The sequence below is a fragment of the Salminus brasiliensis genome, chromosome 25, assembly GCF_030463535.1.
Source record: "Salminus brasiliensis chromosome 25, fSalBra1.hap2, whole genome shotgun sequence".
NCBI lineage: Eukaryota > Metazoa > Chordata > Actinopteri > Characiformes > Bryconidae > Salminus > Salminus brasiliensis.
The window spans coordinates 18,389,854-18,410,065 of NC_132902.1; the positions used below are offsets into that span (position 1 = coordinate 18,389,854).

The 20,212-nt window shown below is 42.0% G+C and overlaps 1 protein-coding gene across 2 annotated transcripts in view; it reads left to right on the forward strand.

Moving 5' to 3' along the window:
* glceb (glucuronic acid epimerase b) overlaps nt 1-8,480 on the forward strand; it is a 70,535-nt gene extending 62,055 nt beyond the window's left edge. For both annotated transcript variants that reach the window (XM_072671500.1, XM_072671499.1), the window contains exon 5: nt 177-8,480. In XM_072671500.1, the coding sequence (XP_072527601.1) occupies nt 177-1,201 (1,025 nt within the window). In that variant the 3' untranslated portion in view covers nt 1,202-8,480. The remainder of the gene's footprint in view (nt 1-176) is intronic.
* Nucleotides 8,481-20,212: the final 11,732 nt, after the last annotated feature.

The window sequence follows — 20,212 nt, forward strand, 5'->3', positions numbered from 1 at the left end:
CAGCCTAATTAACCACTGGGAGCGGTGACACATGTGAACCCGGCACCCTCAGGACTTAATTCTGATACAGTTATACAGTGAAGAAGTCTGTGATTGTGCTTTGTTAAAAAAAGTGAGGGGAAAATTTGTTAGCTAAGGTGTTTTTACAACAGAAACTCTTTACTTTTCTTTAACAGAGAACTCTGAAGGCATCTCTCTTCCTCTTGGCAACACGAAGGACTTCATCATCTCTTTCGACTTGAAGTTTGCCTCCAACGGTAGCGTATCTGTGGTCCTGGAAACGACTGAGAAAGGGCCTCCCTTCGTGATCCACTACATCACATCCTCCCAGCTCATTGCCTTCAAGGACCGCGACATCACCTACGGGATCGGCCAGCGGACATCATGGACGACGGTCACCCGAGACCTCCTCACCGACCTCCGCAAGGGCATTGGCCTGTCCAACACTAAAGCGGTCAAAGCCACCAAGACCATGCCCCGGCGGGTGGTCAAGCTGGTGCTTCGAGGCCGAGGTGCCATTGATAACATCACTATCTCCACCACTTCACATATGGCTGCGTTTTTTGCCGCCAGTGATTGGCTGGTGCGCAACCAGGACGAGCGGGGTGGCTGGCCTATTATGGTAACTCGCAAGCTGGGCGAGGGCTTCCGGCCCCTGGAGCCAGGGTGGTACTCGGCCATGGCGCAGGGCCAAGCCATGTCCACTCTGGTGCGGGCCTACTTGCTGACTAAGGATGAAACGTACCTCAAGGCGGCCATAAAGGCCACGGGCCCGTACAAGTTGCCCTCAGAGCAGCACGGTGTGAAAGCAGTGTTCATGAACAAGTACGACTGGTATGAGGAGTACCCAACCACGCCCAGCTCCTTCGTCCTCAACGGCTTCATCTACTCCCTCATCGGCCTGTACGACCTGGCCCAGACGGCGGGTGACAAGGAGGGGCGAGAGGCATCCCAGCTGTACAGCAAAGGCATGGAGTCCCTCAAGGCCATGGTGCCCTTGTACGACACTGGCTCGGGCACCATCTATGACCTGCGGCACTTCATGCTGGGCACGGCGCCCAACCTGGCCCGCTGGGACTACCACACCACACACATCAACCAGCTGCAGCTGCTGGGCACCATAGACAACTCGCCCATCTTCAGGGACTTCGTCAAACGCTGGAAGAGCTACCTGAAAGGTGGCCGGGCCAAGCACAACTAGAGCAAGGGCGAGCAAAGGTGGGGAGGATTGACACCCCCCCCCCCCACCACCACCACCCCCCAACTGGGACTTGGCCAGAAGCACCTGGTTCAATGCAGGGAGCCGAATTAGCTTGTGCAGTTAGCACTGAGGGTGAAGTCCACTGCAAACTAGCTACAGTCTGCTGCAGTTTCCAGCCACAAGCCATGGCTGACCTCTTGGGCTTTTGGGGGTTTAAAACTGAAATTGCAGCGCTTGTCATCTCTGTGCTAGAGGTTAGAGGTTCTAATTAAGTACAAATGCGACTGCTTGCGGTGTGTGAGGGTGGTTGTGGGTATGTTTGTGTGTATGTGTGTGCGCACATGCGTGTAAGGGATTGTTTGTTTAATCTCCAGGTTTGAGAGAGAGCGAGAGATGAGCCCCCTGAGATTAGCTATGTTTGGACACACTTCAGTCAGGATTAGGGATAATACAATGACTGTCAGAAGTTTCTTCCAATATTCTCTCTTTCTTGTTCTGGGAACATGTTGGAATAGCAAATAAGGCACTGTTAAATATTCAGATATTCAAAAAAACAAAGCAAAACACTTTGCTTAAAATGGAGAAAAATGAAAAAGAATGAAAGCTGTTATAAGATATAGGGTATGCAGTCATATGCAAATGTTTGGGCATCCCTGGTTACATGCAAATTACATGTAAAGACTCATGCTCTACAGGCGATGCACTATAATGCTCAATTCCTGCTTATTTGATAAACATTCAAACATTCTCCAAACTTTGCCTACGACTGTAGCTCATGGCACCAGTTGCAATAGTAGCATAATGCTGTTTTGAGGAAAAGAATTCTGCTGCCTAAGGGTAACATTAAACCTCATTAGAATTCACTGATGACAGATATGAGATACAGATAAATTGATCAAAAATGGCCTCGGTTTACCCATCCTTAATTTGATCTTGCCTCTAGTGTTTATTTGTTTGGTGGTTCAAAGGAGGGAAACACTACACCTCATTTCCATCCAACAGTATCGCTATGTCGTGCATTGGGGTCTCATCAGGTCACCCAGGCCCCATCTCGATAACAAGCCTCAGGCATTATTAAATTGAATTAAATTGCATCCTCCTAGCCATACCCTGACCTGGCCTGGTCCAGCTGGACCTTCAGAGAGTACTTCCTTTACAGTGCACTGCTCTGCGAGAAGCTCTTGTAGGTATTGCGGGGAAAATCTTGAAGCTGAATGGCCACTATTTCCTGACTGAACTGACTGGTGGACCAGGGTATGGATGGTCACAAAGGATGAAGATTTGGAAATTTCGCTTCCGGTAATTTTCACCTGCCAGCTCTGCTCTAACGACCTGGCAAGGCCCTCCTTATAGTTGAATGTGTTGAGGTGAGTTTTGATGCACAGCCATTCATAAACCACCATCATAATACATAAAAAGGCACACAACAGAATACTATTACAGTGTTGAATTCATGTTCCCTTGCTTTCTAGATAAATAAGTCTGACAGATGGAGAAGTAAAATCAGTCTCTTAAATGATATTCAGGTTGGTGGCATTTCTAGGAAGCCACCAGCTGGGTCCATGATTGAGTCTTAACCACAGCAGTTCAGATAGGAAGGTGAACTGCAGTATTAATGTAAGTCAATCAGTTTCACATTGTTTCTGTAGATCAGAATGATTGAGAGCAGATTAATACAGAGTGTGCATCTCTATGGAAAATAGCTTGGTAGCATAACTGACCATTTGCTGTCACACACTAGGGGCACCCAGCTGCCAGAGATATTTGTCCTCATAAACCTGTTGCCAACAGTCAGGAAGGCTCTACACTCTTGAAAATGAAGGTTCCTAAATGTTTACTGGCTTGGACGGTTGATTCTAGGAAAAGAAATCTTGAGATGACCTATTACCTTTCCATTATATGGAGGTTCCCTAAACTTTAAAATGGTCCCTCAGGCTCAGACCTCTCACAAATCATTTTTCAAAGCATGATCCATTTAAAAGGTTCTTTAGGGGACCGAAAGTAGAGTCTCTGACCGAAATGATCCGATCCCTACTTTATTAGGACTGTGGTATATAGACACTTCCTAATCATCATCCTCATCATCATCCTCAACAGCTGCTGTGTTTAAACCTCCATACACACAAGCTGAATTCTGAATCAGTAAAAGCTTTGCACTGTTCATGGTATAATCTATGAGCGGTATGTTGCTTAGAACCATCAGCCCACCATTAACAAACAACATGGAAAAATCATGGTGTTCAGTGACTCGTACCCATCACTAGCTTTGATGAGCAGTATTCAAGACTCGCTATTCATATTGGTCCACATTCAGCTGATGACGTGAGCTACAATCTTTATTAGAAATTACAAGAGCATTATGGGAGAAGTGTCCTCAGTCACGTTGGAATTGGAAATAGGGAGCCGTTTTGGTCACAGCCAGTGTTTTTAATGGCATTGTTCAATAGGACCCTACATGTTGCAACAGTGTAGCTGCTTGGGTAGCTTAGAACCACTTTTGGGACCCTAAAGAACCGTCTCAGTGCTGTCACACAAAAAAACGTATCTCCGAAATGGCAGCTTTACAAGAGTGTCAGTGGAAGGCAAGGTAGAAGTCCAATCGAGTCATTTTGGAGCGTTCCTGTTGGTCCATTTGTCATTCAACTTTGACACAATTATTCAGAATTTGGCAAAAAGTGCTGCTGGCTATCAGCAGTCGGAGTCAGAGAGAGCACAATTGCTTTGCCTTCTCTCTCCACATCACTCCTAATTGTTATGTTGGTCAGCACAGTCGTCTGTTAGCTGTTGTGTCCGAGCACGCTGCCTTGCAATGCTTTGAAAAGAGGTAGTGGCTGGCTGCATGTGTCCGGGGAGACGTGCTAGTGTTTGGGGCATTGCTAGTGATGGGGTAGAGTTCACAGGAACAGGGGTTAGGTGGCCTTCCAAATTTGGTAGAAAAATTCAAATTAGAAAAGATATATTTTTAAAAAGCTTTAAAGAACAATAACATAATGGTAAGGTTGTGTAGTTAAAGTTGTACGTTCTTCCTAGAATGTGTACGTATGTGGAGCCTCTTCACACTCTAAGAATCACTTTTGGTGTCTTTATTTCCGAGAGTGTAGTTTGAGGACAGAGGGATCACTTCCTATCAGTGATTTTAAGCCTCATTTGGGTTGTAGGTTGTGTGTGTGTGTATGTATGTATGTATGTGTGTGAGTGTGTGTAAACTGGTTATGCACTTTACTGGCATTGCATGCGTGTGGTGAGAACGCGTTTACAGACTCTGATCCGGTGGTTTATGCTGTCTTTGTTTTCCTCTTCTCTCAGCCTTTAGCTGGCTGTACATGAGGGACGTTTCTGGGTTAATGAGTGCAGTACTGTAGCATGAGCCATTTCCTTTTGATTATGTTTCACCATCAGTTTAGTTTTTTTTACATCAGAAACTGAATTTAAGTTCTTGGAAGGGCATTTTTGAAACATCTGTAAGGAAATTGTTACGCAGTAAACTGCAGACCACCCTGCCACTATTCAGAGCAAAGTAGACCATTTCACACATCTGATGAGGCTCAAAAGCATAGCAGTGGCCCGTGAGGGGTAGAAGCATCCTTCATTTGAAGAGAAATTGCATTATTTCCAATTTCCTGTCAAAACAATTACGGTTAGTGTTCATAAGCAATGTGAAACAAGCCCAAACGTTTAATCAGTGTCTTGGCGTCTGCCTTTTAAATATTATCTATATTTGCAATTACATTAAATTCCAGCGTTTTTCAGCCTGACCTCTTTCTGCTGCTTCAATATCATATGATTGAGGACTGCAGAGAGCATAGGACAGAAGACCTGTTTGTTTAAAAGTAGTGATACACTGATTATTATGATGTGATTTCTGGGTTGATGCAAATACCCAGTATTTGTGTGCTGATGTTAACACACAAACATTTACAAAATTCAAAAATTGGGACAAAATCTCCTGTTTTGTTTCTACTTATTTGAAGGGTTAAATTATTAATATCAATAATAGAATAATATTTAGATCATTCATAATAAAACTAATAATTTCAATAATAATACACAATATTTCACTGTTCTGGAGCCCATGAGGCTTTAAATTTTCATTAAGATTATATATTTTTTATTTTATTACTTTTATTTGCAACCCTATGATTTTGTCCCAATTTTTTGCAGTTGGGCCACATCTAAACATCTGCTGATCATGTGTTTTTTGTTTTAAACAATTTTAAACAGTTATCTTCTGAGGATGGGTGAGATGGCATTCATACTCAAAACACACTCAGACTAGAAGTCCATAGAGAACTTGCTGAAGTTTGTGAATATACGTTTATGCAAAAGGGAAGATTTTCTGATAATTTATGACCAGTGTAGTGTAGTGGTCATGGACACAGCAAAGCAACAGAGACACCGTTAATACCTGGTCACTTAATCTGTCTTGTCTATCGGGATTATATCGGTATTATGTCTATAAGACCAAATCTTATAAAAGTGCAGGTGTAAAAACTCCCAAGACTCATTTAAACCAGATACAAATCCCAACACTCAAATCCCTTCAGGAGGTGATCTGAGACTCATTTGAGCCTCATGTCTCTACAATACACATTCAACAACCAACACCCCTCCCAGTACAACCCAAACACTAGTAATAACTGCTGCACAACAAGCACATTAGTCAGGGTCTCAGTCTGACTGACTGGAAAGGCATTTGACTACTAAATATAAATGCATGTGTCTACAATCTTACCAAGATACAATCCAAATACCAGTGACCTGAAGTGACCAGGTGTAAACGGAGTCAGTGTTTCTTCAGTGTTTAGAACTTGAATGAAGGGAATGTTTAACGTTTTTTTTTTAACATTTCTTAACTTCCGTTATTCTCAGTGTTACTGTAAAATGGTACCAAGCCACTTTAATCCTAAGACCTGAAACCATCCTGAGTACTGTTAAGAGTTTTAGTTTTAGCATACATCAATCATCCATAACATACATCGATCTGCCTAGAGGCGCCACAACAAATCTGACCTTTCGAGACATCCACAAGACCTCCCGTGGCAGGAAGGTGTTCTGTGGTATCTGGCAGCAAGACATTAGCAGAAGGTCCTTTAAGTCCTGTAAGTTGTGAGGTGGGGTCTCTGTGGATTTCATCCCAAATAGGTGTTAATGACCCTGTTGCTGGATCTCCAGTTGTCCTTTCTTGGACCACTTTTGGTAGGTACTGACCACTGCATATCAGAAAAATCCCACAAGACCTGCCTGATGTTGTGGAGATGCTCAGAGACTAGATGCTCGGTTTCTAGCCATCACAGTTTGGCTTCACCTTCTGGGAGGAGCTGACCGTTCACTTGCTGCCTAATATATCCACCCATTATAGATGAAGATTATCAATTGCTGAATTTTGATAATCATGACACCTGTGAGTGGTGCTAATGTTATGGCTGATTGGTGTATTTCATGTGTTTATTCATGGAATTCAGCAAAATCCCATTGGCTTCCAAGTGTGTTTTGAGGCATGGTGTGGCAGCTGGATATTATGTTGTGGCAGGTTGCAAACTAATGGATTCATTGAATGAAAAAAAAATCCTGACTTCCCCCCGACCTAGACCTAGACCTAACCCCCCAGCCTAGCAGTGACTGAAGAAATTAAGATGTTTTCCAGAGCGTGTACATCGGAGTGTAAACTTTTGACCTTGTCACCGCATGGTCCTCAGAGGCACTGACCTCTTGACCTCAGTAGCAGCAGCAGCAGTAGTTGTAGTAGTACCCTGGTGAACTCTGCCCGCTGTCGTGGTCTGCCGGCATGCGGAGCTGCAGTGTTCTGTCTGGACATACTGCCCAGTGGCTATTTAACCTAGCAGACACCAACAGCTACATCGACCCTGTGTTGTGGTGTTGATGAAAAGGATGCTGACAGGCTGACGGGCTGAGAAGTGACGAACTGAACTTCTCAGCAAACTGACCTTTGAGTTTGATGCTTGCTGTATCTCGGGCGGGCAGTTGAGGTGGTGTGTAGAGACTCTTCGACGCCTCACTACGCTACATGGGACCTCTTTGTAAACCGACAGTCATCTTTTTTTTTTGGTTTGTTTTGTATGAGAAAGTGTTTTTTGTAGTTTTTCTTCAAGCATGTCTTTGCTAGTAGTGTTCTAGCATAACCATTTATCTCATGAATACTTCTATGCACATTTCATACTTGTCACTTAACGGGACTACATAAAAGAGAGCGCGGGGAGAACAGCAGTGTGTTCTTAAAAGGGAAAATTATGCTAAAGTTACCATGAGGGACTGTAGAGCTTGTTTTGTTTATACCAAAGTCTTTATAAAGTTTTATTTTCTTGGTTTGTCTGTGTGAAGTGCTGTGTGCTGAATTCCATGGAGAAGGACCGTTTCTTCCTCTTATTTTATTTTTTTTTATTTTATTATATCATTTTTCTTATGTTTGTTTTAATGCAGAGATGCTATGACATAAATAGGAATGTGTTGGAGGGTGTATTCTGCCTTCCCTCACAGGGGAAAATGCCTTGTAATGCTCTTTAGTTTTATATGCTTAGATTTGTATAGAGTAGCGAGGGAAACAGGAGGATATTGTAATCACAGCTGTCTATGGGGATGTGTGCAACTCTTTGGTTAGCGTTAGCGCCTCAGTGCTACATATTTCAAAGGGAAACCTAAATAGAAACTCTGGGCAGCCTCTCAGTCATGGGAAGCTGTGAGAGACTGGTTTTGAGTTGGGCTGAAAAGCAGGGCGGGGGTGTCAGCGTTACGGTAAGCTGTTTGTGGAAACAGCATTAAAGCACAACTGTAGTTTCCTCAGTTAATTTATTCTAATCGTACTTTCATGTGTTGTGTCTTTTATGATTTTGAATTTTCCCTGGACGACGTGCAACGCCTTCTGTTTGAGAGCTGCTACTGTGGTTCACTGTGTACTGTGTTGTTTTTTTTAGGGGGGTTCAGGTTTATTTTTTTTGTATTTTGTTTCCTGTTTGTTTCTTCATCTCTTCCTCGTCCTTCTACGCCTCCACTTCCTCTTCCTCCTCCTCCTTCTTGTCCTCCTCCTCTGCACGGTCCTGGACGCTGACATGTAAGGCGTCACGAGTGTGATGTATGCAATAAACCCGTTGAGCTGGACAGCAGAGACTGCGAGAGCCCGGAGAGGCTGGACAGAGTTTGCAATGCAAGCACAATGTGCACATGCCACCGTTTTTATGCAGGAAAAAAAGTTTATATAAAAGAGTTGAATCTTTGTGCTTTAACTTGCTTTTTAAAGTTGTAAAATAAAGGCATTTTTCTTACAGTGGTGTTATTTTCCGGCTGCTGTCTGCAACCAGGTTTGTTGATGTGGGAGACGAAATCAATACAAGATCAGAGTATCATGGAATTCCATGAGGAAATATAGTATTGATATAAAAAGGCCTGGGTATTGATATTACATTAATACACTAATAATATGGTTTGGAAAGCTTTCAGGTCTGGCAGTAGTTGAATAGAACATGCCCACCCACAATACACTGCTCCGACATATAGATTATAGAAGGGCCTGGAATAATTATGATGGAGTTATGTAATAAGTAAAAGGGCCGCGCCCAACAACCTCCCCTCGAAGCCCCCCAGAACTCCAGCCCATATTTCCTTGCCTCAGTCACTTCGCAACTAATAGGTTAAGGGGTTTTAATTCAAGATGATCAGATCTTGATGATGATCAGATGAACACTTCAAAATCTACTTCTCGTTGATTATAATTTGATGTCATATTAATATTGTAATATTGTCCTTTGACCTGTCTCCAAAATGTCCAACTATACAGAAGAAGCCACAAAAATTAGCTTTCAGTGGAAGTCAGTGGAACAAGATTGTATCCCGTTTTTAATTTTGGAACTTTTCTAAGTTCATTGATCGTGTAATTTTGACGCGATGGCTGTGTCCAAAGCAGAAGGTGGCTGCTTCGATGCCTTGCTCCTTGTGGTGTCATAAGTTCTTAATGGGTTTAATGACTTACGAGTGGGTTGGGTAATCTGGTATTTGAAAAATTGGTAAAAATCAAAAGGAAACAAATCAGTACGGCAAAAGTATTGTGATGAAGGTACTTATAATCGAATCGCCGCACTTTGAAGGCAACAATCCATCATGACATTACCAGGATACTGACTACTACGGTTTGTGACCTAACTGATACATTTGTCTATTACACTGATAATTTCTCATCCAAAATAAAATATTATGGGGAAATAATTGTAATTAACTCAAATTGGGACAGATTACTGCTTGTTTCCGGCATGAGGTTTTGTTTGTTTCTTTGGGTTATTTTTCTTAAGACGAGCCAGCCCTAACCCAGAAAATCATGAGATATGTAAAACAGTGAAGGATGCAAAGGGTGCATCTACACTGCCTTCACAAATCTGCAAGATGAAGGGACCTTAGCAGGCAGCATCACCAGGGTACAAACATTCGATTTGGACGTAACTCCGTACCCTCCTGCCTGGGTAGGCAGCATTTATTACATTTCAGACACGGCCAACGTAAAGAATTATTACAAACTGTCAAAACGTTTGATATATGTTGTGTAGTGGCATGTGATGCCCTTTTTTCTGTACCACACAGAGCTCTGATTGATCCATTAAATAATAGTGAAATATTCCAGGAGGATGACAAAATATAGCACCTAACAACCGGGGTTACAACTGTGGCCGTTTATGATCCGATCAGTTTCCTGTTGTTAAACATTCAGCATTTTAAAGTGAAATAATACACAAAAATAATAAGACCCTACACCTACACATAACTTCCCTTTACCCATACACTAACCACCCTCTCGCAAGCTCTTCACAGGGGTCATCAGATGGGCACCTCCCTTCGTGTTTCGCAGAATTCAATAACGTGTGTGCATAAAGCAGCCTATGTCTCTCACCATGCTACACCTGCAATCGCACACTGCCTTTCCCCACCCAACCCCGGCCCTTCTTAACCACAACCACTGACTAGATCTTTCAGCAACGTCTGACTGAAATTCCTTCACGCTGCCCTCAGCTCATCACGCGGCCTCTGAATCCAAATTCCACCAGGAAAGACGTGACAGATTTTGTTGTATTTAAAACGTACTAAGATTACTATGTTGTAATTGTACTTGCAAGTAAACTGTGATCACAAAAACATATATTATATATATTATATATATAAACAAGGTATATTTTTATAAATACGTTTCTTTAACTTTTAGTCAAAATTGGGTTCATTTTAATTTAATATGTTTCTGAAATTTTTGTTTTTTTTAAAAGATTTTTGTAAATCTTGCGAAGTGCTTTGAAAACAACTACAGTGATTCACTTGCCGTGGCACATATTATTAAATAAGTTCACTGTAAGCTGTAAGCTGTAAATCTGGATCTGTCCCACATATTACTCAACTGTTTGAGTTTGGTAAACATTTGTGATCATTTTACACATCTTTGAATTGAATCAATTCATAATAATTGAGTTTATTCGGTTGTCGTTGGTAAATGGACAGTGATTGGCCCATGCCAGCTTAAAAACAGCACCCACAAAAAATACTGCACTGCACTAATGTTGGATTTACTCATTTCACTCATACTGATGTTTCTCAACGAATCCAGTAACTGAGTCAGCTGTGCTGGGTCAGGAATATACAGAGGGTTTGTGTGTGGAATAAAACCTTTCCATTGGCTCCTGGCTCCATCTATTAACATACTGGGTGTGTCTTTCCCCACTTCGCTCACCGTCAATGTGTAGTCATTCCCTCCCAAGCTACCTTCCCCTATACGTGCACCTGCAGTCTATCTAGTGATGTAGTTGCATAGCCTTAGTGTTGAAGGTTATAGGAGCAAAGTATCACTTGTTCTGCTGCTTGGTGATTTCTTGCTGGCTGAATGCTTAAGGGATCTCTTTGCAAGTCTGACAGAGGTCTTTGAGTCTGGGTCTTGTGGCCCTTGGAGGTGTGGAACAATGTAGCTCGGCAGTTGCATTAACTAATCTCTTAACCTCCAGTGAGAACAACGTTCTGGGCTGAGAACTGGATTTACTGGCTTAATGTAAACTTTGTTTATGTAGGTTTAAGTAAATTTCTAATATTCCCAGTGAAATAGTAATGCAGGTGTAAATAGCTCTAAGCATTCTAGCACAGTTACAAAATTTTAACACAAAGTTAGGCTTTAGTGCTCTGAAATCATGATTGTGGCTACAAGTACACTTTAGTGCACTGTAGTATCCTTAAGTCCATTTTTTTGCAGAAGAAAATACTGTGTCTACATATTTATGACATTTAACTGTTTATGGGCATAATTTAAGGCGGTCCTGAGAGAATGACTTACATGCCTTTCAGATAAATCTGCTGAAATACACTGAATGAAGTCAGGTGAGATTTGAGATTTTCACTTGAGTTTGGAGGTAGGGGGCTGATAAGCTATCCGGCTACAAGGGACAACAACAATTGGTATTGACCGCTGACAGGAATCAAATGTCAAATTGACGTTTCTGTTGTAGAGCAAGATTACATTTTGGGTTGTGGTTTTGTTCCCAGCAAATCATTCATTTCCTATTATTGTGTTTGTTCCTCAAACTGGATCAGAACCTTGTTATTAAGTCTCCTGAATAGAAGCAGCAAACTAAAATCCTCTGTCCGTAATCCTCGGAATGACTTTCCTTTTCTCCTTCTTGGTGACACTAAGCAGCTTCAGTCGGTGGCGGCCTTGGTAGACGGCGAAAATCACTCTGGATAAGAGCATCTGCTAAATATGTCACTGTAGCAGGACGCTTTCTGAATCTGTTTTTTCTACTTCCCAATCCCCCGCTGTGCTTCCTCTTCCCACTGCTTCCTTTGTTCTGGCGGTTAGAGGAGTGAATAGTGTGGTTTCTTTCTTACGCTGTTAACCATTCTAGATGGATTCGATTAAACATCCCATTCTGCTCCTTGAATGCACTCACACACACACACACACACAGCACTTTCACTTTAAATAACCAAGTGGAGTGGGCTGTAACACAATAGGCTATAAACTTCGTTAGGCCTGGCCGACCCCTCCGCTGCCCTCCAAAAGCGTTTATGGACTCCAGTCCTGCCTCTCCACTGCAGCCTTCACAACAGCAGTTTTCTAAAGCCCTCTGTCTATCTGTCTGTCACTCACTCTCTCCCTCTCCCTGTTTCTTTTTATAATCTCTATCTCTCTCTCTCTCTCTCTCTCTCTCTCTATGTCTCTCCTCATCTTTATTTTTCAGTCTCCCTCTATCCATTTCTCATTTCTCTCTCCTCCCTCTTTCTTGCCCTCACACACTTCATTTCCCTAATTACTGGGACATGAAGTTTCTCCTGACCTTTTTGCACTCCCCTGGCCCCTGTGTGCTGATTGCCCACGTCACTCCCTCACTTTTCTTCCTTCTCCTCCTCCTGTTGCCTCTGATGACATTGTAGGAGTTCATGGTCCTGGACTCAGCTCTAGATTTGACCTTATTGAACTGAGCTTAATGACTAACTGATCTGATTACCACCTGTCTAGACACCACATCGTTCAGAAGGGCTATGTTTTATGTGTGTGTGTGTGTGTGTGTGTGTGTGTGTGTATATGTGTGTGTGTTTGGACGTGTCAGGAGGAAAGGGAAATTAAAACAATGATGTGGAAATAATAACACATTTTATAGAATTAGGCCTTATTTTAACCCAGAAATGCTTCATCAACCTAACCATGTTCCCCAGGTTTTGCACTGGAGCTAAAATGCTAATGCAGCTAACAAGCAATAAAAGCTTGTAGCCACCAAATGAACCCTGCTGAAGTATCCAGCTCCAGACCAGCTTTTGCTGGTGGTTGGTTTTAGATGGTCTAAGCTAGTCCTTAATTATTAAGGTGTTTGAAATGCCTGGCACCCAGGCAAAAACGTACCCTATACATGCCCCATGCTGGTAAACTGACCAGCATAGCCTCTGATTGACCAGCTAAGATCTTGACCAGCATGCAGTGAAAAAAGTGAAACGACCAACTCCTTTACTGTTTAAAGAGTATTTGTATATCGCTCTCATTTAAACACCTGATTTCCGCTTCAAACCAGTTTTGTTGAGTTTGTCTAAATGCAGGTCCAGTAATGGAGTCAGCTGTGCTGGTTCAGTATTTTGTTATTGAGTAAATATCACACTTTCCATTGGCTGTTGGCATCATTTATTTACATATTGGGTGTCCACCCCCCTTTACTCACCATCAGTGTGTAGTCGTTCCGCCCAGGCTACATTCACTGCAGCATTCATACTTGTGCAGTAATAGCAGCTGTTATGAAATGTGAATGTTTAAAACTGCACAAGAATGTAATAACAGATAGTTGTTTTCCAAATGTTTAATGTTTTATTTACTTTATTTTAATGTTATTTTTGTAAGTCAAAATGTAAGATTTAAGTCACAAATATAAAAAAAAAAAAAAATAATAAAATGAAAGAAAATCTACATTTCCCATTGGCTCCTGATATCATTTATTTACATACTGGGCGTTTCCTCCACCCTTAGTCACCGTTAGTGTGAAGTTGTTCCCCCAGAACTACATTTCCCTGCTGACAAAAGCAAAAAATGTAATAAAGAAATGATTAATAAAATAAACTAAAAATAAGTTCACCAGAAAACTTGCCTACAGGATATGTTTTTTTTTGGTTTAGTGGATTAGTTTGTCTTTAAGTTTGATTAACCACCTGTTTTACCAGCGTAAGATATGATTTCTTATAAATAATCTGCTTTCCAACCTCCTTGATCCACAAAGACCAGCTGGTTTTGAGCTGGATTTTTCAGCATGGTTGCCTGGCCTCAGTGTTGTAAGTTACCAGTTTCTGCAGTACTCAGTGTGATTATATGGTGGTTGGATACTGCAGTGTTTACTCTTGTATTATCAGATGATTATACTGTCAGCATACTGTTGGCATATTAATGGTAGTCAATTATGGAACGAATGGCTAAAACGTTCTTTTAAAAAATAAAACATTTAATAATACATCTTTTTACTTAGTTACTAACATATATTTATATCCTGATATTAATTAAAAATATAAAAATTCAATAAGATAAGATGGTTGTGGATAAGAACTAAAATATTCACACCTTTTCCATTGGTTCTTCTATTTGCATATTGGGTGTGTTTTCACTTCTCAGTCACCACCAGTGTGAAGCCATACATTTTCTTAGGTCTACATATATGCTCCGAGGTCTTTTTGGAAGCACATAAAACACCTGTCTGACAAAATACAACCAAATACAACCACATACTGCTTAATCATAGTAGTAATGTAATGTACATCTAATCAAGTTACATTAGTGTTTTCATCCTAAAACTAATCTTATATAAACATATCCAGTTTATAATTCATCACTGATGTAAGATCTTCTCCAGAGCGACTTACAAAAGTGCTTCACTGTTTATTTAGAAAACACCCTTAGCTAGTTTGCATAGACTAAGATCCAAAAGATCCCTCTAAGCTTAGACTCAACTAAACACAGATGTTTCACCTACTTTTCACCCACTTCAGTCTGTGAATGAAGACAACAGGCACCACCTCCTCATCTGTTCTTCTTTCATAGGTCTTAAAGAATGACAGGTCAAGCTGAACTATACTTGAAGCTCAAATGGCTTTTGGTACAAATCAAGTTTTGATTACTGCCATCAAGTACAGAGAAGCTGGCTCATTCTTGAATCTGATAGAGACTGCTACAGGAAACCTGCTCTTACAGCCATCAACACTGAGGCTAAGCAACCAACCATTACATAAAAAGCAGCTGCATTGCTAAAATAATGTAGCCTGGGGGGATGACTACACATTGATGGTGAGTGAGGGAACACACCTAGTATGCAAACAGATGGTGCCAGGAGCCAATGGAAAAGAAGTGTATCAAGGTTGCCAAAAAATAAGGCACATGCATCTTCAAGACTGGAAATTCATGCTGAAGCCCCAGACCGTCAGTGGCCAATAAAATTAGTTGGGGGTGTGGCCATGCCAGAAAGTAAGACATATTACAAACACCTCGTTTATTTAGGTAAAAAAAAAGCACTATGTGTGGACAGCAAAATTCAACGAGGAGTGTTGCGATGTGATGGCATGAGGTCACATGACATTTTTGGCTTGATGTAAAAATACTTTTTTATTTTGTATTTCAGTAAAATGATTGCTTTTAGGCTTTTTTCAAAGAGGAATGTTATTTGCTTTCGGACAAACTGAGCAAAAGTAGTTTGAACTGGAAATCATGTTTTCCAATTAGAATTAAAAATACACTTGAATAAATATGCATTATTAAAAAATAAGTACATGACATCCTTTCAGTCATTTCAGCTCATTTCCATTGGAGTTTGATGGTTTAGCTCAATGACTGTAGAAAACATGGACTACATGGTTCTATTCCCAACCGTTCTATAAAAATGAGGCCAAAACTGTCCATCATGTCGCCAAAGTTAGAAAGTAAAAAGTAGAACAGTAAAAGTGCAGTTCATGTAAGTTCCACTACAACTTAGCTTCTTCATGTTACATGCAGACAGTCCTCTAGCCAAGTGCAACCCTGTCCTCTAACAATGAAGCTTAATAACCTTCTAAACTGATTTCTGGGGGGAAATTAAAAAATGGGCCAGTATTAGCACAGGGAAAGCTAACTGTGGGAATTAGACACTGGAGATGGAAAGACAGTTTAGAGGAGGAAAATGAGATGAAAAATGAGTTATTGAGTCATTAAAACATATGTGAATGGGCGGATCTACTCGGTACTGCAACCAGCCAGCAGAGGCGCTAGACCTGTGGTTGCTTTACTTCTGAGAGACAGTAAATGTGCTTTAACATAGCTGAATGGTTTTAGAGACACACACATTGCAATGATCCTACAATTTAGGACTACGTGAAACGCCCTGAAACCCCTGGCAGACACCTGAGTGTCTCCAGTGTCCTCTTTTTTGAAAAAGACTAAAAGACTAACAGACTGATGCAGTTTATGGCACATATGCACGTTGCATGATGCTAGTTGCTGCACATGAGCTTCCAATTGCTTGTTAACTGCATAAGCCTCAAAGCTCCAGTGCAAAACTTAAGAACCATTTATCAGACAGTGAGCATGTCATGCTGGCCAGACTATATTTAGACTTAATAGACATAGATAAATGTCAAACCATTGCTTTAAGATTTTCTTTTCTTTTTGTAGAACATTGTGGTGATTTCGTGAGTGTGTGTGTGTGTGTGTGTGTGTGTGTGTGTGTGTGTGTGTGTGTGTGTGTGTGTGTTGCTAAGTGCATCTCTCTTGCTTCGGTTCAAGAATGAGCAGCAGCAGGCATACAGCGCTCAGATGGAATGCTCCTAGGCCTTGCTTTGTGTGGAAAACCACAGACAGACTTTATTTTATTTAAGCCTTTTCTTACTGCGTTAGTGTCTGTGTCAGTCTGATGAACCCAATGAACCTTTTGGCTCCATCAGTAAGTTAACTGGGATCTTCTGGTCCACTGTGCAGTAACAACTTGTTGGCACACCCATACAAAAAATCCTTTCAACAGATAAAAACAAAACAGTGTCATTTGCTTGTTTACTCACCATGGCTACACTGATGAGTGTATTCACAAATGAAGTGTCTTGGAACAATGGTTCATGTTGAGGTCTGCAAAATATTACCTGTAATTGGTTCTTATAGTCTATGTGATGGATGCGATCATCTCCGAAACAACAAGGCTTATATTGTTGCTCCTGGTTAGCAGTGGTGAGTACCTTCTAACAGTGATCTGAGAGGATACAAACCACAAACCAGTTCAGGGTGTTGGGTGCCTAAGGCTCAATGAGGCCATCCCATCTGGGCCTGCTCTGTATGGGACAGTGTATCTGGAGACTTTGCTAACCCATGTCTACTATCAAATGCACTTATAATGGGCACATAAGCATCAGAACTGGACCTCTACAGTGGAAGAAGGTCACTTGAAGATGAGTTGTGTTGTTTTGTACTTCAAATGAATGGTCAGGTATGTGTGTAGTATTTACATGTGAAAGAGATGATACCAGGATGCACTGTTGCAAGACAAGCTGGTGGAGGTGTGAATGTCAACTGGACATGTACCATCCACCCTTCATAACAATTGCATCTCCAATATCCAGTTATATTGCCCAAATTGTTCAGGAATGATTTGAGGAACATCATGAAGTTCACATTGTCCCACTACAGCAGTGCACCTTGAGAAGATAGCATGGGGAGAAAGACTACACACTGCCGGTGAGTGAAGCAGGGTGCGAGGGCACGCCCAATATGCAAATAGATGACGCCAAGAGCCAATGGGAAAGTTTCAAGAACTGCATGTGGGAGTGCTGTTCAAAGCCCCTAGTGCAAGACTGAGAAGCCCTGTAGCGTTCGTCTGGGTGCCTCAGTACACATGTGCAACACTTAATCAGCCAGCCACACTGTCTAATACAGAATGGCTTGTTCAGGTAACTCAGAGAATCTTGAATCCCAAACCAGGTAAAGGAAATGTAGGTAGTATTTTCACAGTGCACCCACAAATCAGCGATATAAAGGGGCTAATGAAGATGTGAGGGTTGCTTCAGGCTTCCATAGTAATTGCTCCCTGCTTGTACTGCCTGTAGTCACAACGCTGGGCTGCATTCACAACACCATCTCAGGACTACACAGATTTTCCCTGTTCGTTTCTTGCTCTTCTTTCTTGTTCTTGGTTATTTCCCGTTCACTGATTCCTTCCCTTTCCTCTCCGTTCATCCCCTAATAGGCCCTCAGAGCAGAGTTAAGCTGCTTTGCTTCAGTCACACTTCCTGATGGTTTTATTCATGTAGCTCCACCCCTTATTGTCTCTGCTCTCTCTCAGGGTCATAAACTCTGCTTTTCAGACATCTTGGGACAGGCCAGAGTGGGCAACGTTCCACCAATGGTTCGACCATATTGTTCCTGAGAGCTTGTGCTGGGGGTGTGTGTGTGTGTATGTGCATGCCCTCTGCAGAACTCAGCACCTCGTACCCTGCCTGCGTCTGGCATCCAAACTGTGGCTGCTTAATTATGCATCAAGCTGAGGGCAGACTAGGCCGGCCACACACACACACACAGTCTGGGTGTGCCCAGTCTGCAGCATGTGCAATATACACACATTCAAGAGAGCAGACTAAACACGACAGGCAATGATAAGTTCTAGTGTTTGGTGAGCTGAGCTGAAAAGGATGGAATACTACAGCAGGATGAAAGGGGACACAGTTGAGCCCCATTCCTAATGAATGTACTAATGAACAGCAGTCTGCAGTATTTAACTCATTAACCTTGACCCAAAACCTAATCCTAACCAGGAGTCTGGTTCCAACCTTAACCCAAGACCAAAGGGTATAAAAGGGAGTTTATCCTGCTTTTGTTGGAGTAACTGTCTCTACTCTCCAGGAAAGGTTTTCTACTAGATTCTACTTTGAGGATTTGATTGTATTCAGTGACACTAAGCACATTAGTGAGGTCAGGATGTTGGATCATCACTGCCCCACTTTATCCTAACTGCCCACCTCAACTCCCCAACTCATTCCAAAAGCATTAGATAGACCACTATCCATCATTCCAGAGAACTAAGTTCCACTGCTCCACAGCTCAATGCTGGGGGGCTTTATACCCCATATAGCCCACGTCTGGCATTAGGCACAGGGCCACTAGGTTCATGTTTATCTGCTCCAGAGAGTCCTATTCTATTGACAGTACTTCTCTACAGGGACTAGATAATCTATGTGTGTGTGTATTTGCACATCTGTGTCAGCTCAATGCATTCATTAGAAGGGGTGTCCACAAACATTTGGACGTATAGTGAATGTACATCATCTATAGAGGGACCTAGTTCCTAGCTGAAATATTCATTTTACAGGGGCGCAGACGTTTAAACACGGGTCCTTTCATCAGGAGGCCACAGGTTCGAGCCTGGCAAAATTTGCCTCACTCTCTGGGTTGGGTGGACTGGCAGTCCCTATCCCCCATGATAGGACATTATAGATGTGGACATCTATGAACTGATGTAACAGAATTTGCAGTTAGTGCATTGCTGAGGTATTAAGCATGTATTACCTGCTTTATTAGGTACCGTGCATAGTTTCTGATAGCCATTCTTTAGGTCTTCATCAGTGGTCAGTTTTGGCCACTGTCAGCTGGATGTTCCTGATGGGTGGACTATTCTCGGCTCAGCAGTAACACAGAGGTGAGTAAATACCAGCAATACCAGCTGCTGTGCCTCACACACACACAGTGTACCAACACCACACACACTGCCAGGCTGGAGTCACTGCTGAGCTGAAAATGGTTTACTACCCAGATAATATCTGATCAGCAGTGGTTCCATGTTTTACATTGGTGGATGAGGTTGAAAGTGTGCAGCAACAAATTGTGTAGCAACAGATGGCTATTATATGGAAGGAGGTTCTGATGAAAAAATATATGGAGTATCTGATGAAAAAAAAAGACCAATGAGTGTACAGAGGTGGATAAAGTGGGCAAACTAACAGGTCAGTGCCGTCTGTGTGGGTATATGTGTGGAAAACAGTTATTATAGCCAGTTCACCTTGACGTTTATGGACTGCAGCCTACAGCCTTTTTCCAGCTCGGGACTCTTGAACAAGCTCATCCTTTTCTGCAACAGCTTGGGTCAATTTGAGAGCCTGACTTCTTCATTATTTTAGTCCATGCCTGCTTGTTAGTGAACCACATATTGAGCATCTAATCAAAAATGCACATATAGACACAGGCTTAGGTGTTTTTATGCATTTTTGATGAGACACAGACGCTATTTTTAACTTTAGGAAGACTCCAGAGCAGCCAAAGCTCCTTTGCTGTTTCCCAGTTGTGTTTGCTCCATATGCTGTGATTGCCTACCTGTATTTCTCCCCAAGCATCGTTAAAAAAATCTGAAATCCGATTGCTGTGTGGGACAGAATATGCAAATTTACTCATTGCATTGCAGTGAAGTTTAGGTTGTACTGGGAAAGGTGCTGGTTGTTGAATGTGTCTTGGAGAGATATAACATGAAGCTCCTCAGATCAGATCACCCCTGGAAGTGACTTGACTGATGG